Source organism: Hydra vulgaris, chromosome 08 (assembly GCF_038396675.1).
Source record: "Hydra vulgaris chromosome 08, alternate assembly HydraT2T_AEP".
Taxonomy (NCBI): domain Eukaryota; kingdom Metazoa; phylum Cnidaria; class Hydrozoa; order Anthoathecata; family Hydridae; genus Hydra; species Hydra vulgaris.
This window is the reverse complement of record NC_088927.1, coordinates 53,508,622-53,535,723: the sequence shown is the minus strand read 5'-3', so window position 1 is coordinate 53,535,723 and position 27,102 is coordinate 53,508,622. Positions and strand designations below refer to the sequence as shown.

The 27,102-nt window shown below is 25.7% G+C and overlaps 2 protein-coding genes across 3 annotated transcripts in view; both read right to left on the bottom strand.

The window, feature by feature from the left end:
• LOC136083970 (TNF receptor-associated factor 3-like) overlaps positions 1–27,102 on the bottom strand; it is a 127,703-nt gene that overhangs the window by 48,540 nt on the left and 52,061 nt on the right. For both annotated transcript variants that reach the window (XM_065803933.1, XM_065803934.1), the window contains exons 3-5: positions 15,143–15,195; positions 14,890–14,994; positions 14,098–14,262 (exon numbers count right to left, since the gene is read on the bottom strand). In XM_065803933.1, coding sequence (XP_065660005.1) covers positions 14,098–14,262; positions 14,890–14,961 — 237 coding nt within the window. In that variant the 5' untranslated portion in view covers positions 14,962–14,994; positions 15,143–15,195. The remainder of the gene's footprint in view (positions 1–14,097; positions 14,263–14,889; positions 14,995–15,142; positions 15,196–27,102) is intronic.
• LOC136083436 (uncharacterized) lies at positions 22,218–23,246 on the bottom strand. Its single transcript, XM_065802836.1, has one exon. The coding sequence runs from the start codon at positions 23,244–23,246 to the stop codon at positions 22,218–22,220; it is 1,029 nt and encodes a 342-aa protein (XP_065658908.1).

Genomic DNA, 27,102 nt, shown 5'->3' with positions numbered 1-27,102 from the left:
AATATAAAAAGAATTTATTATCTTTATGTTAACCGTTCTTACTGACCTAACGGTCTTCTATGAAGCCCCGTTTCCTTTAATTTTTTATCGATCTATTTTTGCAAATTTTTTATTTACTTATTCTGAAAACGTTATATTTTTTACTAAAATGTTGCTTAAAAATGTAATAAAGCACCACAAAAAAAAAAAAGAAAAAATGACCCATTTAATTTAAAACTATTATTATTTTTTTTTAGTTGTTTTAGTTTAAGTTTTAAATTTTTATTTTCTATCAAATTGCATAAAAATTTTTAACATACTATTTGAGTAAGATATAGCTGTACAAAAATATTAAAAGAATTATAAAGAGGCCAGCATTCTTATTGGATAATAAAAATGAATTTCTTAAAGAAAAAAAATACTGAAAATTGTGATTAAAAACAAAAAAGTTTACTAACTTTTAAATAGCAAACGCTTATCAAAAAGTATTATTTACAATCCTAATAAATAATATATTGGCTTAACCGAGCGCGAATTGAAAAAACATTATTCCTTCCTGATGAACTAACTGACGAAGAAGCAATTTGTTAAAAAAAAAAAAAAATAAGTAAAGTGTTTTTATTTATTGCTCTGTTTTTTAAGAAGATTGAGTTTTCAATCTTCTTAAAAATGTTTGTAAAATACACAGCCATAATTTATATATATATATATATATTTATATACATATATATATATATATATATATATATATATATATATATATATATATATATATATATATATATATATATATATATATATATATATATATATATATATATATGATGTATTTATAGATATAGTAGATATTGATATAGATTTAGATATATATCTTTTTATTATTGCTGAATCTAATAATAGTGCTGTAAGTAAGGCCCCTTCGTGTGCGTGTTTGATATGGAACTCTTTGCAGCCATTTCAGGGTAAAGGCGCGAAAAGGTTGTAGGTTGTAGCACATTTATTTAAAAGCAAAAGTAATCAAAAGTGATCAGAAGGCTATTATCTATTTGTCTGTAAATTACATAGCGGTAACATTTTCTTAACTAGATATATAGCTTTTGTTTCCGTTTTATAAAGTTATTTAATTCTTATATAGTTTTCAAACTTTCGAGTGGTTACCTTGCAGAGTTTCTGAAAAAAGTGCCACGGTTCGTATTATACCGTTGGCGCCTTTTTTTTTTGATCAATATATTTTTCTAAAATACAAAATAAAGCACTTTTGAAGTTTTTGGATATTATATACATTTATTACGGAAGAAAATATAATTAGAACTATTTCAAAACAAAAATTAAAAAAATCTCCTGACTCTTTCGGTATCTCAGCAAAACATCTAGTCTGAACAAATTGGCATACTTTAACAAAATAGCGTACAAAAAATCTTTAGATGGCCCGAGCAACTATCGCAGTATTAGCATTATACCAGTTTTTACAAAGGTTCTAGAATACCTAATGCTTATTATATGTCCGGATATTAGAGATACTCATCCCCTACAAATTGGATTCAATGCTAACTGTTCAACACTACATCCTAAATTTCTATTAGCGAAAGAATTAAACATTACAACAGCAACAATTCCCCTGTGTACCCATGCTCTTTAGATGCAGTAAAAGCTTTTGATAGCTGCCACTAGGATATAATATTTGATAAATTATATTTCGATAACAAATTACGACTCTGTATAGCTAACACTATATCTGCGTTATATAACAATAGTAGTGAAACTCATATCAAGGTTGTAAATCAAACTCTTTTCTTCTAAAGCTAGGAGTGAGACAAGGATCGATTCTTTTATCTCACCTCTATAACAATTACACTGAAAGTCTTCTTGAAAGTATTAAAAACTGAGGTATTGTTGGCATATCTATATACGGAAACATTACGAGTTTGGTAGCATATGCAGATGATATCATACTTTTAAGCTCTACTCTCTCTGGTCTCAAAAAGCTGATAAAAACATGCAATACTTACCGTAATTTAAATTTTATTAAAATAAATGCCAAAAAACTGAGTTCTTTATATCAGGTAAAAATACAAACCAATACGATAGCGATTTCTAGTAATTAAATAAATCTTCATAATAAACTTAGTCATCTGGGATTTACATGTGAAACTGAACTTTTAATTTTTGCTTCTTTCAGTTATACAAATTTTGATAAAAAATCTTTAACTTTTGAGCTGTTGTTTAAACTCATATTTAATCTGGAATCCGGTTTGCCCACCCAAGTTCTATTTCCTGTAAATATAAGTTATTGGCAGTCCCTACCTTAACTTATGGAATGAAGCTATGTGAAAATAATTCTGCTTTGATGAAAAAGCTTGATGTAATGCGAAGGAGTGCGCTAAAATCGCGTTTAAATGTTTCGAAACTCAGTAAGAGTTATACCAATTCGCAATTTAAAATCCAGAAAATTTCAAAAAGTATTCATCAGAATAAATTAATCTCGTTGCTTCGTCTTCTTAATAATAAAACAACTGCACGCATTATCTTTTCACTACTGAAACACCCTTTATTTCAACATTCGTTTGTTGGCAATATCCAGGACCTATGATGTTTTCAGATGTTAAATTTTCAAAATTTAATTCAAAAAAAAAAAGAAGGTAAAAATACCACTTTCTAAAAGTGAATTCTCTCCAAAGTTTAACAAATTTTAAAGTATGCAATAGATTGCTGGAATGCAAATAAATAAAGAGGAATTTTTAAACAAATTCAGGAAGAAAAAGTTCTTAAGTGAAAATCACGAGAAATAACTTTCTTCTTTTTCTTTTTACCTTGTAAATTACATTAGGAGTTAAATAAATGAAATAATAATACAGAAATAATACACTATAACAAACGAAACTCAGAGAATTTTTAAAAAAGCCTAATATTTATAATACCATCAAAACATCGGCAAAAACTTGTTGTGCATTTGCTATGATAGAAATGCTTAGGTATTAAGTCCTAACAAGCTGCGGATGGTCTGAAAAAAATTATGGTCTGAAACTTAATAAATAAAAAATTTAATGAAAAAATGTATATTAAATAAAAAAAAGCAGTAGCTAGAAAAAAATTTTTTTTTAACTATTGAAATTGTTTTTTGCTGTATGTAAGTTTTTGATATATATATATATATATACATATATATATATATAACACTTTTTAAGTGAGTTCTCTAAGAAGAGCTTTATTGCATTAGGCGTTTCTTATAAACGTGTATAATAAGAGAAAACTTTTAAATTTTATCTTACTTAGTATATATATGTATATATATATATATATATATATATATATATATATATATATATATATATATATATATATATATAATAATCTATATAAAATATATAATAATCTATATAAAAATATATAATAATCTATATAAAATGTCTGCTGAAAGTCATAATAAACTGATGAACGAAAATGTTACAAAAACCTATAAAAAAGCACCGGATAATTTAGAAAAATCAGTCAACCTAGATGCCAACCAAATAGCTTTAAAACTAAATTTAAATAACCGAATTGAATACCTAGCAAAATCATCAGCATTTATCACCTTAAAAGACCATAAAGAAAACTTTCAATCAAAACCTGCTTGCCGTCTCATTAACCCGGCAAAAAGCGAAATCGGAATAATAAGCAAAAAAAATCTTTAACATTACTAACACATACTTAAGAAACAGCCTAAAAATAAACCAATGGAAAAATACCACCGACGTTATTAATTGGTTCAACGGCATAGAAGACAAAAATAGTTGTTTCTTCATCCAATTCGACATAAATGAATTTTATCCATCTATAACTACAGAAATATTTAATAAAGCCGTTTCCTTTGCAAAACAACACACCACAATAACAGACGAATAACTTAGAATTATAACACATAGTCGAAAATCCCTCCTCAACTACAACAATAACACATGGATAAAAAAATTGAACTATGAATGTTTTGATGTAACAATTGGCAGCTACGATGGCGCTGAAATTTGCGAACTTGTAGGGATCTACATTCTCAACGAATTATCTAATATAATTATAAAAACCGACATAGGGCTTTACCGTGATGATGGCTTGTTGATAATACGCAAGTCTAACGGCCAAGAAATGGAGCGAACCCGAAAAAACATAATTCAAAAGTTTAAAGACGTTGGATTTCAAATAGATATAAAAACAAATCCTAAATCAGTTAACTTCCTCAATGTCACTTTTAATTTAGCCCAAAACACTCATAAGCTTTTCAAAAAACTCAACGATAATCTTCAATACATCCACACATCTTCTAATTACCCACCACAAATTATCAAGCACTTACCTACTTCAATATCCAACAGACTTTCACAAAATTCCTCCAGTGAAGTTATATTTAATCAATCTAAAACGAATATGAACAAGCACTAAAAAACACCGGATTCAAAAACTACTCCCTTAAAGATCAGATCAAACAAAAAAACACCCCAAATAAATCGTTAACGCAATACCATATGGTTCAACCCTCCATTTTATAAAAACGTCTCCACAAATTGTTGCAAAAATGTTCTTGTATTTACTTGAAAAAAACTTCCCTAAGACATACAAATTTCACAAAATCTTAAACAGAAACACTGTAAAGGTAAGCTACAGTTGCACCAAAAATATAAAAAAAATTATAAAAAACCACAATAAAAAAATTATCTTCCTAAGAATTGAAAATAATGACCCACAATGTAATTGTTGAAACAAAGCAGAATGCACTTATTTGATTTGCACTTACCCTAAATGGTAAGTGCAAATCAACAAATATTATATATAAATGCATCATCGCAGCAAAAAACCAACCCAGCAAAGTTTATATAGGATTAACAGAAGGTGAGTGGAAAACCAGATACAACAACCACAAATCATCATTCAACAATATTAAATACAAAAATTCGACCGCCCTATCAAACTATGTCTGGGATTTAAAAAACAATGTTAATGAAACCCCTATGCTAACATGGTCTATTCTCAAATCAGTACCCCCCTACTCAAATATTTCCAAAAGATGCCCACTATGTCTGTATGAGAAATTTACTATTATATCATATCCAAAACCTGAAGAACTGTTAAATAAGAGAACCAAAATTATATCAAAGTGCCGCCACGAAAATAAATTCTTATTAAAAAATTACAAAGCTCGCTACAAACCTTACTAACAACTATAAATAAAAATAACTATACTAATCTGCTCCATATATCTCTAGGCTAACTAATAAATTACTCACATACACAGCTTTTATAATATATTTCATAATATTATGTATATTTTTATATCAATTTTAATTCTTATTTTCTTATTTTTATTTTATTATTTTTTAATACACAAATAATACACATTAACACATAAAAAATATTTTAAACAACATTAAACATATAACTATTTCACAATTATTAGCCAACTATAAACAAATTAATAATATTATTAACCTAACTACTAATCAATTTCCGTCCCGTAACGATCTAAAATACAAATATAAACCGTAACTCTCCACTAAACAAATCGTAGCAAAATTAAACTTTTACTACTTGCCTGATGATTTTGATAACACATGAAACTGAGAGCTGCAATATTAAATTATATTATAAACATTAGCATTTAGCTAATTCCTGGTACTGCGGTAACAGTAACATATATATTATATAGCTCTAGTTTATCTATTGAGCACTCTTTCAAGTATACAATATTATACATGATAATATAAAGATATTTTCTTTATTCATATATATACACTTACGTATATATATATATATATATATATATATATATATATATATATATATATATATATATATATATATATATATATATATATATATAGAGGCGTAAGGCTTTTAAATGTTTGAAATAACCAACATTTAAACAAAAAGAATATTCCAAATTTTTTTTGTTCATATATATCTCGAAAAGATACTTCACAAAAAAAATTACTGTAATTGGAGAATAAGAACAAGAAACTCTAAAATCTTAGAACCCCCTTCTACCCTAAACGTAAAGGCAATGAGTGAAGTATTTATTTTGTCATAACTTTAAACTAGTTACGTATTCATGGACAGATTTCAAATATGTTGTTATGACAATATGTTGAAAATATTCAGTGTTCAGTTTTTATGACCATGTAAAGAATAACCACCCTCCTCAATTTCGGAGCCACAAACTTTACATGATCATAATAACTGAACACTGAATAATTTAGACATAAAATTTGATGTCTGTTTAGCTAGTTTATATTTATGAAAAAATAAAAACATCAACTCATTACCCTCACGTTTAGGAAAGCGAGGGGGTGGGGTGTTAAAGATTTTAGGGTTTCTTGTTCCCATTCTCCTATCACAGTAATTTTTATTTGTGAAGAATCTTTTCGTCATACATATAAACGTAAAAAACATTAGAATATTCTTTCAATTAAACAGAGATTTGGTACTCAAAAGTGCAGAATTTGCGTTATTGTACGCTCATGGGGTAGTTTTGGGTTACGGGAAAAAGTATGTTGTATATTTTAAAAACTCAATTTTTTACAATAATGTAGAAAAATTGATATTATATCCGTATATAAAAACTCAGCTCGTACTCTCATTTCCAATAACTTTTTTAACTGCATAAAGTTGCTACATCGAAACAATGAAAACTTTAAAAAATGACAAAAAAAAGTTGACATTTTATTAAACCTCAAATCGCAGTAACTTTTGAACCGCTTTGAATTATGGGCTTTTAACTCAACTTAGCTCAAGGCTAACCGTGTTATATTTACCTTGTGATGATACAATAATGCTCCGTGGAACACAACGTCTTGGTTGGATGTGGACTGTATTGATGTGATGAAACACTTGTTGTATTTCACTTCTTGTATTGATGTTCTTCGATAAAACACTTTGATAAAACTCACTTAAATAAACTGTCTTGATAATACTGACTGATTGACTTCCATATTATGAATGAATTACATGTCGATATACATGTTTCTTATATAGTAAAATGAACCTGTGTGAACCTGTTCTGGAAGCTTCTGGATGCGTCTGGATGCTTCTTCTGGAAACTTCTGGAAGCTTCTACATTTTTCTGGAAACTTCTGGATTTTTCCTTTAGATGTTAAAAAACTTCCGTGACGTAGACACGGACCAGACTTAAGAAAATGAAACAAACCAAAAAAGTTGCACTTGTTTTGTCCGCTGCAAAATGGCACTTGTCAACGAAATTCTGCCTGTGTGCTATGTATACATATATATATATATATATATATATATATATATATATATATATATATATATATATATATATATATATATATATATATATATGCATATATATATATATATATATGCATATATATATATGCATATATATATATATATATATATATATATATATATATATATATATATATATATATATATATATATATATATATATATATATATATATTTATATACTGCTATATACCAGAAGAAAAAAAGTTAGATAAGTGTTTTTTACTAATTTTTATATACATACATATATATATATATATATATATATATATATATATATATATATATATATATATATATATATTTTTGTTAAGTGATTTTCTACTAATATATAATTGCTCTGTTCTTTTAAGAACATTGAGCACACTATTGGGTAGAATACTTTTTAAAGTTGTTTATATATATATATATATATATATATATATATATAAATATATATATATATATATATATATATATATATATATATATATATATATATATATATATATATATATATGTATATTTATATATATATATATATATATATATATATATATATATATACATGCATATATATATAAATAAACTATGTTAGTTTATTCTACTAAGAAAGATGTTTCTTAAAAAAAAAAACAATAATAATTAGTAAAAACAGTTATTTAAATATTAGTTGTCTTTTACATCTTGTTTCGCCATCAGTTAGGTTGATGAGCCTTCTGAAAGCGAAAGAACGTGTAGAAGACCAAGAAAGAACGTGTAAGATATATATATATATATATATATATATATATATATATATATATATATATATATATATATATATATATATATATATATATATATATATATATATATATATATATATATATATATATAATTAGTAAAAGAGATCTGCGATCTAACTTTTATCTTCTGACTCAGTAGTTTCACCATCGCTGGATCATCAGGAAGAGTTACTAAATCTCAAAAAAAATTCAATTTATAGAAAAAAATATTTTACATGCTTATAATTATTATAAAAAAATTTTTAATTACTATATTTTTTTGTTAACGGGAAGTTACAGAAAAGAAATAATTTTCTTGGGATACATTTGGTCATTTGTTTTTATAATTTTTTAAGAGGTATTTATTTTCGTGCCTACATTTAGAAATTAATTCAGATTTTTTATTTAATAAATTTTCTTGATTCAAATGAGTAATTATTTCAAATTTTTCTTGCAAACATAGCATACATTTTTTGGAAATGTTATTATAGGCAGGGGCAGATTTTAGAATAGACCATTGTAAATTAAAGTTGGCATAACAACCACAAACAATCGTTTAAACACAAAAAATATTCAAAAGAGACTATGCTGTCAAAATATATTTGGGATTTAAAAGAAAAAAATAAAAACTTTAATTTACAATGGTCTATTCTAAAATCTGCCCCTGCCTATAATAACATTTCCAAAAAATGTATGCTATGTTTGCAAGAAAAATTTGAAATAATTACTCATTTGAATCAAGAAAATTTATTAAATAAAAAATCTGAATTAATTTCTAAATGTAGGCACGAAAATAAATACCTCTTAAAAAATTATAAAAACAAATGACCAAATTAAACTATCCCCATTCCAAAGAAAATTATTTCATAATTACTTTCTGTAACTTCCCATTAACAAAAAAATATAGTAATTGAAAATTTTTTTATAATAATTTATAACTTCCTGTAAAATATTTTTTTCTATAAATTGAATTTTTTTTGAGATTTAGTAACTCTTCCTGATGATCCAAAAGCCAATGGCCGGGCTCCGAGTAGAAAGTACAAAAGTTAGATAAGTGTTTTTTACTAATTAATTATTGCTCTGTTCTTTAAGAACATTGAGCACTCTATTTGTAAAATACACTAACATAATTTACATATATATATATATATATATATATATATATATATATATATATATTTATATACTGCTATATACCGGAAGAAAAAAAGTTAGATAAGTGTTTTTTACTAATTTATATATACATACATATATATATATATATATATATATATATATATATATATATATATATATATATATATATAGAGAGATATATATATATATATATATATATATATATATATATATATATATATATTTATATATATATATATATATATATATATATATATATATATATATATATATATATATATATATATATATATATATATATATATATATATATATATATATATATATATATATATATATATATATATATATATATATATATATATATATATATATATATATATATATATATATATATATATATATATATATATATATATTTATAGATATATATATATAGATTATTCTTTTAACACTACTTTGTAATTATCGGTTTTTATAGTTATAAGTACCTTAACCTAAAATTTACTTGCCTATATCTTTTTTGTAAGGTTAGTATGAAACTTGAGATTTTATGCATTATTTAGTACTCAACCTTCTTTCAACCATATAGAGAAAGTACTATGCATAATATGGTTTCACTAATATATTTTACTTTTCAGAGTTTCAGTAAAAAGTTATGATCCAACTTCAGGGCCGGATTAGGACATTTTTAGGCCTGGAGCTGTAAGTATAGGAGGGCCTAATGTGGCGGTAAAGTAAAAATGCCGAGCGTTAGCGAGGCTAAAACCGGGGGTCAGTGGGCCGGAGGCCCCCAGACGGGGGGGTTTGGGGGCCCCCAGACCGTCTAAGTAGGAGGGTCAGGGGGGCAGCTGCCCCCCAGAATTTTCTTTTCAGTCTTGCTAATAAAAGGACACAATCTAGGTATGTTTTAGAGCATTTTTTTAATAATTTTTTACAAACTGGTTAGGTACAGCTACACCCCTTTGGCCCAGACACCCATATATATGTAAACTGACAAAAGGTCTTGAATCATGACTTAAGAAAGAAACTGCTGAGCTGTAGGTATATTTACTATTGAGACAGTGGAGTACGTGTATCAAATTGATAATGTGTTCACCTCCAATAAAGGAAGAAAATACCAATAATATTGGTATTTAAATGAAAAAATTAAAAAAATAAAAATAAACAATATTTCAAATACACAAAAATTCTTTCTTTAACTCAATGTTTATTACTGTGCACTGACAAATTCTTAAGGTATTGTATTGTTGTTTTATCATGTAAATATTTTTTCATATGTTTTCCAGGATATAGATCATTGGGCGGTGACAATTTGGCAAAGGTCAAACAGAGAATTACCTGGAACTGGTGCTGACATAAATGAGTTTGAACTCGCTGAACTATCTGGAACTGGTGCTGACATAAATGAGTTTGAACTCGCTGTAGCTGAGTCTGCAGGGACACTATTAGCACTACCTGGAACCGGTGCTGACATTATTGACATGGTTAGTGAATTTGAACTCGCTCTCGCTGTAGCTGATACCGAGACACTACTTGCAGTATTACAAAACTCAGTCATTTTTTTATTTTTGTTCAATAATTCATTTAATTGAATCTCATTTCTTTTTGCATTTTTGTCCCAACCGCTCAGGCCGCTCCTTTTCATTTTTTATTTTAATTTTGTAAACGAATGAGCAATGCTGTAATTTTCTGTGGTAACGGAAGTGATCATAAAATAAAATAAAATAAAAAAATTTTTGATGTTTTAATGTTTGAGAACATTCAAGTTTATTTATGTTTCCATGATATCCGCAAGACGATTAGTTTTTTAAATACACGCTAAAAAATTAACTTCGTGACATATAAATTTTCTAATCAAATAGGTTTTATAAGAGAGTGCTTTAAAATCATTCACTAATATAATTGTTTTTCCTTTAAAAGGTTTTTACATCAACGAATGTTTTAAAAGCATTCTCTTATAAAACCTATTTAATTAAAAAATTTATGTCACTAAGTTAATTTTTTTAGCGTGTTTTTTAAACTTATAGTTGTGCCATAGACCTAAACATAAATAACTTGAATGTTGAAAACATCTTTATGTGAAAGATAATTTAAAAGATATTCACGTAACTGTGAAATATACGAAGATAGAGATATAGTATATCTCTATTCATTTATTTATTCACAACGCCTCCGCAGCTCCCAGTAAATTGATTTAAAAAAACTGAGAAACATAGGAATATTTATCTGGTTCCCTAAAAAAAAAAAAAAAAAAATTAAAAAAAAAAAAAAAAGTCACGGGCCTTAGGGCCTATTTTTTTTATAAAGGCCTGGGGCTGCAGCCCCATCCGCCCCCGCCTTAATACGGCCATGTCCAACTTGATGAAACAAAAACATGTTGGTAGACAGAACTGCCCAGTTTTTTAAAGATCCAGAAGAAAGTTTTAAACAATGTAAGAGTTCAGATAAAGTTAATGTTTTGAAAAGAAAAATTGCACATGGAGATATCCAATACATCACTTATGTATGCATGAACCTAATGTTTATAGTTTAGGATTGTTCAATAAAATTATGCAACGTGGTATTCTCATTAAACAAAACAAAGTGATTGTAAGTTTTCCTCTCCAAGCTTAAGATCACCTTTCCTTTTTTTAAAAATAAATTTAGCGTAGCGTAATTTTTGGACGATATGTTATATATTACTACAATATATTTTTTTAAAATTGTTATGAACATTTTCACTGTTTTTTACATTGTTTCTATTTAGATAAAATAGTTAACATTAATTGGCGGTAAAAATCCACCTGCTACAATAAAAAATGTTTTGCTAATTATAACAAATATTATAATTTTTTATAATTTAAAATAAAAGTTCGAATTCTAAAATGCATATTTGACAGTATGACATTTATCATCTTTTTTATATTTGTAGACTGACAACAGACATAATTTACTCGGAATGCAGCATGAATTGTCTCAAGAAGAAAAAAAAAGTTTAAAGAGTTGATAAGACTATGTAACGCTATTACTGGTATTCTCATTAGCTTATTATTGTGTTTGATTAGCTTTTAAAATCACAAAGGATGATTTGATAAAAAAAATTTAAGTTTTTTAAACATTTTTTTGGCTATGGAACATGACATGTATTTAAGTATATTTTATTGTATGACTTTATTGAACTATGAGTTGTTTTTATTAGATGCTACTTTAAAGCCAAATAAAAACTTAACCAAATGGATGCCATGCAAACTATTGGGAGGGTAAGGGTTCGTACATAAATTACGCCACACTGTTAGGGTAGGGGGGGTTTCAAGGTTAGGTGACGGCTCATATAAAACTTGTTACTTAAGAGTTACGATTTTGTGACGAGGGATGAGGGGGGGGGTAACAAAGGTAGAAAATTGCGTTACTTTTTTTTTGGACAACCTCTAATTAGGCGTTCTTCTGAACGAATAAAAAGAACATTTACTAATATTGATATCGATCAATGATGAAAGTGAAGATGTTGAAAAAAAGTATATATATATATATATATATATATATATATATATATATATATATATATATATATATACACTATTTTGACAATTGAGTTGCACTCTTATTTACAAATTACATATACAACCGTTGAAATTTAGCTCAAAGAGCATAATTTTTGTTGTTTCTACTTTTTACCGTTTAACCTCAACATGAGTTATAGAGCATTGCGGTACATTTGTTTGTACAACTCTAACATGCGTTAAATTATTTGCTCATTCAATTTGCACGAACTATCCACTTCAGTATTACTTGTTTCAAAACTTTTTTCTTTTCTTCCATCAACTTATGGTCAAATTAAGTTGCGTGTTTATTTTTTTGATTTAATATTTATTATCTTTAGGGTATGCATTACATCCCAGCTAATAAAATTAAAATTGAGTTTTAATTGAGGATGGTAAGACTCAATCGTACGTGTCTAGTTTTAAATTATCGTCATTTTGTAAGATAATATATTCTGTACTTTAAAATGACTTGTATGACGAGGAGGGTACTTAATTGTGGTTATAACCCTCTCTAAACTCTATAACTTCGAAACACAAACTTTGACAAACAAGGACGCTGTGCGGATTAACAAGTTGAGCGCGGACGTATGCGAGAGGCTCCGAGCTCGATGGGGATAGAGCGCGGAGCCGCTCGCATATGAAGAGAGCACTCTACACAACACCACTGCCGCAATATACCACGCTTTTCTCTTTTTTCATATAATTTTTAAAACTTTTTTACTACCCCTAATAATGATTTTAAAGAAAACGATTTTTGAGTCTTTAAATCAACTTTGCTCAATTGATTTTTGTTAAAAATTTCTGAAAAAAGTGCTTCAACCCAATATAGATCATAGTTCTAATCTATTCTTGTACATATTACTTAAATAAAGTTGTCAAAAGACAACATTTCTGTAAATTTTCACCAAAAATTTACAAAAGTTATGATTTCAAAAGTTATGATTTCATGAATTTCGAAAAACTGCCTATAAAAATCATAACAAATTATGTTATTTAACTATGATGTTCCTTTAACCTAAACAACGCATTTAATTCAAATTTAATTTCAAATCTGGTAAGCAAACGTAACTATTAGGAGAATAAAAAAAAAATAGTAATAAACTCCGGTCTGAGTTTTCTCGCCACAAATACTTTTGTTTTATGTTGCGGCAAAATTTAGAAACTCCTATAGTTTTTTTATTCCTCTTGTCATAGTTCAGGAACCTGGTCATTTAATAAAACTATGTTGTTGTCATAAAAATATAATACAGACGATATATTATTTTAATATCGCGTGTGTGTGTGTGTGTGTGTGTGTGTGTGTGTGTGTGTGTGTGTGTGTGCATGTGTGTGTGTGTGTGATAAAAAAACTTCAAGTTAAATTTTATCTTTTGAAAACTAAATATAAATATTAGCAGAATTAAAAATGAAGTAAAATAAATGATTGCTTTTACTTGCTTCTCACTAAAAACAATCTTCTGTTTGCAATATTGACAGGTAACCAAACGATAAATGCAAAGGTTTTCCATGTGTTCTTTTAGATTCTTAGGCAAAAGTGAAGTAGAACACGGATTATTAAGACATTTTAATGTTCGATATTCGCAAGAACCCAAATGTTCCTTAAAAAAAAAGAACTTATTTAAATTGCTTTAAAATAATTTTACAGTAATTTTACAGTGTCTTCGTCTGTATTTATAAAACCTTGTTTTATAAATACAGACAGCTAGCATTTTTTTTATCTCTGCAAAGTTATCTAAAAGAACAATCCTTTTAAAACATTTAAAATAAAATAAAATAAAATAAAATATGCAATAAAATCTCTTTAGATTACATTAACTTAACTACTAACAAATTAACTACTTATTAGATTACATTATAATCAATTATTAGGTTACATTAACTTTACAAAATAAGCTAAACTGTTATAAATCGAAACATTTAGCCCTCTATATTTTATTGCATATGGGTTAAAAAACTTGTCATAATTGTCATCTCTTCATCATCTTTGTTTACGGTTAAAAATCTATTGAACTTCAAAACATATTTTGCCAGACAATTAGATTATTATTTTTTTTTTCCAAAACAATGAAATGAACGCTTTAACCCTTTTAGCAAAACGCTCTTTAAATAGTAATAATAGTCATACTAAAAAAAACATTAATGAAGAATGTTTTTAGGCTTTTCAACACCGAGATATAGTAAAATTGTTGCATCAAATATTTTTGAATAAAATTTAAATAACATACATTAAGTATTTTTAATTCTCCGGTCCATTCGCAACCACTGGAAAAATTACTACATTTAACTTTTAATTGCATAATAACTCTTTTAACAGCTATATCGGTAAAAATCTATGAGAAAACATTTTATCAATTGTTAGTACAACATATATTTTTTGAAAAACAAAAAATGGATTTTTCTTTATAATTACAATAAGTTATATAAATTGATTTAAAAAACTAAATTAATAAACTTAAAAATAAAGTTAAAAATAGTTACTTTGCTAGAATCCAATGCTATTGTCTAATGGACAAATTAAGACTCCCTTATTTCTAAAAAAAAAAAAAACTTTTGTATACATATATATATATATATATATATATATATATATATATATATATATATATATATATATATATATATATATATATATATATATATATATATATATATATATATATATATATATATATATATATATATATATATATATATATATATATATATATATATATATATATATATATATATATATATATATATATATATATATATATATATATATATATATATATATATATATATATATATATATATATATATATATATATATATATATATATATATATATATATATATATATATATATATATATATAGTTTGTTGGCTTTAGGAAGAGCGGAAGGAAAAAAGTGATTCTTACGTAACACATACGTTGACTTTTACTTTTACTTTCTAACATTTTGTGTTGGACTAAGTCAAAACCATTAATTTATATACTCTTGCAGACTGAGTTTGCCGAACAACTTTACGGAATATATTTTTTCAGCAAGCGGAAAATAATTTAATAAATATCAGGGGGCTAAATACTCTTTTAAATAGAATAAACGTTATAGCAAAAGTTGATTTTTAACCTCCTGAAATTATTTACATGGCGTACAACAACACCATATTTTTCTTTATATCTTAAAAACTACAATTTTATCTGTTATTTCAATAAATTTATAAAAACAACGTATAATAATTTAGTGTATAAAATATAAGTACAGTTATCTTCACTGACAACAGATTTGTTTTTACTTTATTAGTTTTTGAGACAACCCCCGTTTTTTGTATAAATCTTAAAAGCTTCAAAAAAAATATTTTAAAAAGCTTGTAGCGCAATACTTAATATTAGTTGCGATTTAGGTTGATTGTCATGGCGACGCCGAAATTAACTTTAGAATTTTTAACTATCAATGATTTTAAGCTTTACAGTACTTTAGCTCTGAAAAGTTTTCTAAAGATTAGAAATAAAGCTACTACAGGTTCATTTGAAACTTTAGTTGCAAGGTAAAGTTCTTATTATAATGTCTTATTTTCTATTTTGTTAATGTAAATAAGTTAAACGATCATATATTTAATTTTTAGAGCGTTTAGTGCATACGAAGAGGGTTGCGAGGTTAATGTTGATTGTGAACACTCAGAGCGATTACTGCTAGATATTTATACTGAAAAGTTTTTGTCCTGCAATCTTCCGGATCCTCTTTCATTAAAAAGTGGTTGGTGTGGCGAAGAAGAAGGCATGAGATCTTGGCCTAGTCTTTATTTCATGGACATTGAAAGATATTTTTTTAAAATAAGTAGGCAAGAAAACTTATGCAGAAAATTAGAAAGTGAGTACAAGGAAGGAAAGTCTAATACATATATTTCTAACAAATTTTATTAGGGAAGTTTTTATTCACAATATTAACACAGACTCTTTATTTTGTCTGTTTAAAACAAAATGTGTTCCCTCCCAGAGAGTTAATACAAAATCTTATGATATTTGGGCTATCATAGAGAAAGATGTCAGTGTTCAACCTGGGGGAACTATTATTGCAAGCTATTGTACATGTGTTGCTGGGTTATTAGGTATATTATTCTATTGTGTTTATGGATATTGCTCTTGTGTCAAAGCTTTTTATGGTTAGTTTATTGTTGTTTTTTGTTATTTAAATATTCTTTAATCTATCAAAAAATAATAATAATTGCATAAATATATATATATAAATATGTGTATTTTTTTTTTTGTAATTTTTACATCTACTTTTCCACACTTGTGTGGTTTTGATGGTTCTTCATAATGACGTATAAATGCCATTATGAAAGAGTTGAAGCAATGTTTTACAACCAGATGCCCTTCCTGACATTACCATGAAGCAGGTTGTACTGGATTACATGTTACCAGTAGCAAGACCGACTTGACGTAAGGATAACCTGACCTGACGGACTATATATATATATATATATATATATATATATATATATATATATATATATATATATATATATATATATATATATATATATATATATATATATATGTATATATATATATATATATATATATATATCAATCAATCAAATCAATCAATCAAAATTTATTGACAGACTCAAGGCCCAATATAATGAATATACAATGGGTAAAATAAAGTGGATTAGAATAAAACAAAGACTAACGCACTTGAATATAAACAAAAACCAAGAAAAAAAAAAAAAAAATAAAGATAAGAAATTAAAGTGTTATAAATATAACTCAGCTCTCCTTTTAAACATCAGTGGGGACAGCAAGAACCTCTCAGAGTTAAAAGCTTTTATGACATATATATATATATATATATATATATATATATATATATATATATATATATATATATATATATATATATATATATATATATATATATTATACATAGTATTAGTGTTTTGTGTGTTTAATTTAATAATACTTATCTTATTATTTTTGAATTGATTTTATATTACAGGCAGTTGTAGTCATGTAGCTGAATGCTATTTCGTATAGAAGCTGCAGTATTATCAGGTTTTACACAGCGAACATGCACTGAACAACTTGCAAAGTGGAACGTTCCTTCTTAAAAGAAAAAAATAGAACCAGGAAAACTTAATTTTGTTGTTAGTACAGACCATTACAGAAAAAACGTTTTAAAAAAAAATATCACTCAACTCAAATTTTGTGCCCAAAAGCGCCTTGATTATGTTCCATTTTGTGAAGAAAATAAAGTCTACCTGAATGACAAAAGAGAAAACAAGAAAAACTCTTTTCAATGAAATAAGGACTTTCTTATACCTCAAAGTTGTTTTGCAGAAGTAATGATCAGAAAAAAACTTTCTTCTGGAATAAATGAAAATAGTGTAGTTGTTGATTCAATTAAACAAGCTGTTATGAAATTTAAAAAAAGTCCAGCATTTTCAGCTAAAGAAAACATTAACTTGGTTGTCGAAAAATTAGTAAATTACCTTTATTTAAGTGATGAACAAATTGATAATGTTTACAAGAAAACTATATTGCAATCTAAGTCTAAAGATTGGATACTTTATCGAAAGTGCAGGATGACATCTTCAAACTTTAAGCAATTTTACACACATACAAAATCTTATTTAAAAAATCCGACAATTTGTACTGCTTCCATATCAAATATCATATTAGGTGAGTCAGAAAATGTGCAAACATTTTCAATGAAGTATGGCATTGCTCAAGAAGTTCATGCAAAAATTAAATATAAACATTTAATGAAAAAAGCTCATGAAAATGCTACTTTTGCTGATCCTGGAATGACTATTTTTAATACTCATCCATTTATTAGTGCTTCACCAGATATGGAAGTATAGTAGCTACTATTTTCAGATACAGGGACAATTGGGCATCACAAAAAAACTGTATTGTTACTTTTTTATTTTTTCTGAGTGTGGTTTTCATTTGGAACGAATAAAATTTAATGAGGTTTTTTGGTTGGATGCGTTATATCACTTAAATTTGTTTTGGCGAAATATTTTAGCACCCATCCTCCTTGATAATAATAATGAGGATGAGCCTGATTTAGTTATAATTAAGAAGCCTTTTAGTGGATTTATATTTGAAGGTGTTTTGGAAGACAATTGCAAGGATCATTATTTAATTGAATTTAACATTGATATACCTTTAGAGAATAACATTTAGTTTTGCAAACCTTCTAATTATATATTTTTTAAAGTTTGTTTTATTTTTTTAAACAACTATATCATTGAATAATTTTCGGCTCAAAACTTCTTATTGTATAGAAAAATCATGGAAAAGTTCCACTTGTAAAAAAATCCTATATTTCTTGCTAGGTTCAGATACCGACCGATAAAGAATAGCCATCTCCTCCTACAAACAGGTTTGGGTTATTACAAAATAATAGATTTGTAATAATAGGTTTAACAAACCATTAGTATTCATTCTAGTACTAAAAGTTTATTTAATCTACTTATTACCTAACTACCGCCAATCTAGTACTAAAAGCTGCAAACTTAAATCAGTTAAATCGCATTTATTTTTGATTATTTTATATAAAATAAGTCTCTTTTCAAAAAGTAACGTAGTACTATTAGTATTTTAAGATTTGGGTGGGGGGGTGGGTGGGTCTAGGTTCATGTTTTTGAAACTATAACCACTTGAAAAAGAAATTGTTTAGTATAGAGATCCTAAGGATTGCCTCTGTAACGATTCAATGGCCCTCTTGATTACTTTTCATTTATATTGAAAGAATCTGACTTTAAAGTAATCTAAATAGATTACTTTTTTCATTTGCTCAATTTTTGAAATGAAATACTGACATAATTTGAAAGAAAAACAATACATCAAATCAAAACATTGTTTTGATTTGATGTATTGTTTTATTTTAGGGTCCCAAAGAATTCCTAGAAACGGGAATATTTTTCTTACCTTTCAGTTTTTCCGGATATCCAAAATGTTTTCCATACATACATGTTTAAGTATATATTTGTGTAATATATTTGATTTTTAAGCTTTTTAGTCATCACTCATACAAAAATAAAGAATAGTTTCCAAAAAATTGAGAAACAATCTAGCTGAAAGCAAAGTTAAGAGGAAATAAAGAGAAAAAATATTCCGGATATTTTACGCAAACAATTTTCCGGATTTTTCAAATATGAGCTGGATAATCTCAATCTATGTAACTGGAAGTTCACGTATCCACTGGTTCGATGTCGGCATACTTTCGTTTCCAAGTGATGGTTTTCAAAATACAATATTTTGAAAACCATCACTTGTTTCCAACGGATCACTTGTTTTGGCGGTAAGCGCGCTACCGCAGCTGTTCAATATCCAATATGAACATACAAATACGAAAAATACGATCGATTCCAGTTTTCCATTAAAAAAATTGTCTAGAGGCTAATTTAGAGCGGAACTCTTGTGACAAATACAAGAAGGGGACATTTAATAATATGTAGAAAATATTTCCAGATCGATAATAAGTTTTCGCCCTATCGTTTATTATTTTCTCTAGTTTTCAACAAAGAATTTAACCAAGTAATAAAAAAATTCAAAAAATAATGTTAAGTTAATAATGAAAAGAGTTGATAATGAAAGTATTTAGAGGAAAGTTGGGTAGCACCGGACACTTAAGAAAAAAATAAAGACTTTACACATGTACTGAAATATAATAAAAAAATTTTCATGAGACTTTATTGAAAGTCACAAACATAAAATAAAAAAACGTAGGAATACAAAATTTGAATTTTCCATAACTTAACCATAATTTAACCTCTTAATTTAACCGTTAAGCAAAATCATACCATATATTTATTTAGTTTCAGAGTGTGCTATCACAGTGGCGTATATTTCTATGTTTCAGACATGAAACTTTTAGTCGTTGTAAAAACTAAAATTTTAAGTAAGTCATGCTGATGTCAAATAACCTTTTGCAATAATCGCGATAGTTAAAGACTGGGAACAAAAAAAATACCACCAAAAAGTATACTAAGTTTAAATTCTTTGACAAGTTTTCAATTTATTCAAATAATCTTTTAGTGTTCTAAACTTTACATTTTGATAAAAAATAAGCACATAGTTAAGCCTTACGTTGTTTCATATATATACATATACATACATATATATATAATATATATATATATATATATATATATATATATATATATATATATATATATATATATATATATATATATATATATATATATATATATATATATATATATATATATATATATATATATATATATATATATATATATATATATATATATATATATATAAATATATATATATATATATATATATATATATATATATATATATATATATATATATATATATATATATACACTTTATGTAATTAAACAACCTGCTAATACAAACAAAAAACGTTGCCGTTTTTTGTTTGTATTCACGGCTGATGATTGCCTCCGGGCATGAAACTTCAAGTCCCGCTATTTAGTTGTTTTTATTCATTTAATTACATAAAGTATAAATTGCTCTATTATTTGATAATATTGAGCACTGTCATACGAACAAGAGTTTTAGTATTTTACACCGCAATATGAACCATATATATATATATATATATATATATATATATATATATATATATATATATATATATATATATATATATATATATATATATATATATATATATATATATATATATATATATATATATATATATATATATATGTATGTATATGTATATATATATATATGCATATGTATAAGTATATATATATATATATATATATATATATATATATATATATATACACTAACATAATTAAAATACTATAATAAATAAAATAAAAAAAGTAAAATACACTAACATAATTTACATATATATATATATATATATATATATATATATATATATATATATATATATATATATATATATATATATATATATATATATATATATATATATATATATATATATATATATATATATATATATATATATATATATATATATATATATATATATATATATACACAGTGGCGTAGGAAGGTTTTTAAATGTTTGAAATAACCAATTTTTAAACACAAAAAATATTTCAAATTTTTTTTTCATTCGTATGATTATGAAAGATTCTTCTAAAAAAAATTTGTGATAGGAAAATGGGAACAAAAAACCCTAAAAAATCTTAGCCCTATCCCAAACGTGAGGGCAATGAGTTAAATTATTCTTTTTTTCATACATATGAATGTAAAAAAATTTGAAATATTCTTTGTGTTGAAAAGCTGGTTATTTCAAATAAATAAATATATATATATATATATATATATATATATATATATATATATATATATATATATATATATATATATATATATATATAAATTTTAAATTATGTTTTAAAAAGCTTTTGTATTAACAATTATTTTTAAGAATTTACAAAAAAAAATTTGAAACAGTTGTAAATCCTTTTCTAATCTTTTGAAACGCAGTTTTTCAATAATTAATTATTATAGGTACTTTCATATTTGATAATGCTGCACACACGATTAAAATAACGTTTAAATGTGGTAACATGGTTATCGGAAACTCATTGGATAGAATTCTGTGTGTTTTAATCCGCGGATAACTTGTTCTACAACTATCCTTAATTTAGCCACTTCAGTTGTCTTTATCAACTCAGCAGGTGGCATTTGTGAAATACCTCGTCTACCAGGAGGAACTGTAAAGTAAATACTACTACTTGAACATTCATTTCCAATAGAAAATCCTTTATCTGCCATTATTCTGGATTGCGATGGAACTGTTTTTAAAAAGTCTGAATCATTTGTAATAAATTTGTCTGAACATCTTCCAGTGTATGCTTCAGAAATAAATGTTATAAAACCATTTGGCCCTACTGAAAGTAAAAACTTCATAGTGTTGTGGTGTTTATAATCTAACCAGGTAGCAACTTGGAGCTCTAAATTTCTAGGTGTTTCAATAAATATTTTAGAACAATCAATCACTCCTATTGTATCTGAATATTTTCCAAACCTTACAGGAGTAATAGCACGCATGATTTCTTGATCAGGAGTAAAAATAACACAAGATAATGATTTAGCCATTGCTCTTATCCATGATTGAAAAATTTCAGAACAAGTTGAAACTGCAACATTAAACCTAACAGCCAAATCTTGATACAAGTTTCCTAATCTCAACTTCATTAAAACAAGCAAGAATTCATCTTTAGAACATAGTTTTCTTGGTCTTCCTATTTGTTTATGGTGTTTTTGTAAGGTTCTTTTTGTATTAGAAACTAAAGTAGACTTAAACCTTCTTTTTACAAATGGTAGCAAGAAGTCATGAAGCTTGTGGAATAGTTTTATGGAAGATATATTAGTATAGAAATTACATAACTTATCATTTCTTATTAGTACTTCATAAGTTTTTTTTTCTTTTATTGTCTTGATAATTTGTTTAGAAGGAGTTTTATGAGGTTTAACTTGGTACTGTCTAGTATCATTCTTTTTTTCAACTTCGAGAATTCGTATTTGAGCCTTTAAATTAAATATGAGAACTGAAAGTTCTCTTATTATTGCTAATAATCCAATTGAAAAAATAAGCATATGGAGAAATTTAATTTTTTTAATTAGTTGATTATCATTAAAGCAATTTATGTTTGTTTTATCTGAACTACTTACTGATGGAAATGATGAAAAAGTAGAAATATGACTATTAGGTATAGTATCTTATAGGTTTCCAAGTGAAGTGGATATAAAAGTAGACAGTGGAGTCATACCCTCAGTAAAACTATTTTCTGGTTTTTTAATTCTGATAATAGGTTTATTTAAGAGATTAAATGGATTTTTATGGTTATAACAACTCTTTAAACTGAATTGATCAATTCTCGAAGAGCCGGATGATGTCATATTACTTGGTATATTAGTTTGGTGGAGATAGTATCAATGCCCTGCGTTTTGTATCATAGCCCATTTTTAGCGTAGGATAGGGATTACAATCAGTTGGCATACCATCTACAAAATGAATTGAACAAATACGAGAATCTTTAGAAGGACTGAAAAGTTTATTGCTATCTTTGTCTATTTTATTTAATAACTTTTTCCAAGAATCTCTTTTTCCATGATTTTTCTTTGAGGTTGGAAACGGATAAAGTCTAAACAATCAATTATTTCAATTTTAAAATTATCTATTTTTTATTATATATTAAAAATTTAATAAATTTTATTGTACTTTATATTAATTTGTATAATTTACATTAAAAATTTATAATTGATTTAAGCTTTATTGAAAAAAAATTAATATAAAAGTGCAAATATCGCAATAAAAAAAAATGATGCTAATGACGTTATCAGTAAATGTACAAGTAAATATATAAATTTATAAACATACATTACTTTATGAAATAAATAAAATTATTTGTACAGCAGTGAAATTTACAGTGAGCATTTGTTTTAGCCTAAAACGATTAACCCTAAAATTTAGGGTTATTCAAATTTAATTTAGGTTAAAATTTAGATTAAAGAGCTTATTACAAGCCCTATATCCAAATGAAATTAAATAAGATTTTGGTAAAAGAGTCTACCTTTCACTTAATGAGTTTAAGTGAAAAAAAAAACTATGCCTAATATAGCTGTTTTATTTTTTGTATAGGTTTTATTATTATTTTATTATTAAAAGTTGAAAAACTTATAATATATTATTAGCTAAAGTTTAGCTAATAAATTTTCCTTTAGCCTAAATGTTTACACTTAAGCGTAAACATAAAGTACTTACCAAAATGGTTTTGAACAAGAACACTCGAGAACACACTGCCTTTTGCACATATGTTGATCACAATATTCTTGCAACCATTTTTTTAACACTCTCGAGCTATTTGAGCATCCTTGGACAGCACAACACATTGACATTTCTTATTTTTTTAATAATCCTATTTTGTTTATATTTAAAAAAACAAGCAGTTGCTCGAAATTTTTATGTACTTTTATATCGCACCAAATTTGACATATTTTGCCGAACGCGAGATAGAGTTTGCGAAAAGGTGTATTACAAATTAATTGTTATATAAAAAAACCACAAAAACGCAAATTTAATTGACCGGAATGTTTTTAAAAACATTCTGTATGTTTTTAACAATATAAACAATGTTTTTATTTTTATTTTTTTTAATAAAATGTTTTTATTTTTATTTTTTTTATTAAAATGTTTTTATTTTTATTTTTTTTACTGTAAATCATGCGCGGAGTGTTGCTACATCAACTATCTTATAGCCTGACTCGCAAGGGAGTGCTTCTACATCGACTGACAAATAGCCTGACTCGCAAAGGGAGTGCTGCTACATCGACTGACAAGTTGACTCGCAAGGGAGTGCTGCTACATCGACTGAGGGTTTGGTTGGGGCAGGCAGTCTATCATTATTAAAAAAAAAAAATTCCGGTCTTGAATTTTAATTTTTACTTTTTGTCAACAAAATATGGAAAAAACTTTCGGACAACATCTAAGGGTTCTATATATATATATATATATATATATATATATATATATATATATATATATATATATATATATATATATATATATATATATATATATATATATATATATATATATATATATATATATATATATATATATATATATATATATATATATATATATATATATATATATATATATATATATATATATATATATATATATATATATATATATATATATATATATATATATATATATATATTATATATATATATATATATATATATATATATATATATATATATATATATATATATATATATATATATATATGTATATATATAAATGTATATATATATATATATATATATATATATATACAGCGGCGGGCGGTGACAATAAACTCTGTTGAGGGCAGGAAATATAAACCAAACTATCTCGCGACGACTTGCTGCCAGCGTAATTGATGCTTTGGTGTTTGTTAGGACGCTAGCGTTATTTGATTAGTTGAGAGTTAAGGGCTAGCATACTTTCAAAATAAATTATTTTATAACATTGAATCTTTTAAACCTACTTAAAAACCAACAAAAACTGACTGAAAACTGCCCTAATAGTTCAAAAGTGTCTTAACTTTTTTTAAAGTAATAAAACACCGTTCAGCATCAGCTGTAGACACAAACGTGACCAAAACAATCTCTATCAACTTTGATACTTCGGAAAATGTTTTAACCAGGTTATTTTCATGCATAATTGGGATAGGGCATTAATTATGCCGATATCACTAAAAATAGCATTTTTAACAAAACGGGTAATTCCGACATCAACTTAACTTCTTAGTATTGGTTAGTTATTTTAGTATTTTACATATGTTTCCGAGAAAAATGTTGTATATTAAAATTGAAATTTTTTGGATCCAAAATTGGTTTATGGATCCCAATGACGAGAAACGTTTAGCCAATAAACTGTCAATTTTGTTCATGTTAATTTATCTTCTTAGTGAACCTAAATTATTGATAAATAAGGTAACTTTAAACTATTTTGTAACTATGACTTTGGTATGATTTAAAAACAAACTTTACCAACAGTGGTTTAGTCAAGAAGGGTTTTCTTAATTATCAATTTGATAAAATAATAAAAAGTGTAACATTACATATAAATTGAACTCTCTGATAGGTTCACATAACGTTTTCTGAGAATGGCGAAAGGGTCAACAAAAACAAAAAGATTTACAACATTAAAAAACCTTTTTTAAAATTTTTTTCATAATACAACTCATATTTTACTTAATTAAATCCATAATTCTTAAATACAACATTTACAATGTCAGTCATAAATAATAGTAAACTTCACAAGATTATTTACATTGTCAAAGATGGTTTAATGATTTCATGTAATTAAAGATAAAAACTTAACATCTGTTTGTAACCATACATAACACTTTAATGTTTATATAGTTTTAGTTATTTGGCTTCAGCTTTCACCAAAAATAAAAAACATTTCAATAAAATATTCTGATTATTTTATTTCCATGGTAATGGTAAATGTCAAACATGTTAAAATAATCAACTTTGCATATTTTTTTAATTAGTGTCTATTTGGAAGTATTAATTAATGGAGTTGTATTAAGAAATGTAACAGTACCACCAGTGGTACAGTTTTCGTGATTAAAAAAAATTTTCTTTATATCTTCTGTTGTTTTAGTTGTTTGTAGTTTTGTTAAATCAAACTAATAATAACATTGACTAATTTTAAAATATTTCTAAAACCCAGTTAAATTTTCTTTGATGAAAAATTCTTTAAACCTAATCATGTTTATCATACTGGTCAAAATGGCTCTGGTTCAGCGTCGATCTAATTGGCAACTTAAAAGGTAGAATAACTCAACTGCCACCAAACAGTGTAAACAATTTTCAATGGCTGATTCATTATGCTGCAGAATATAATACGTAAGCTTATTGGAAAAAATAAACTTTCCAATCCCTCATT

Bases quoted from the DNA above. Each gene is read 5' to 3' on its own strand.
- LOC136083436 (XM_065802836.1), bottom strand. From the start codon at position 23,246: ATGCTTATTTTTTCAATTGGATTATTAGCAATAATAAGAGAACTTTCA.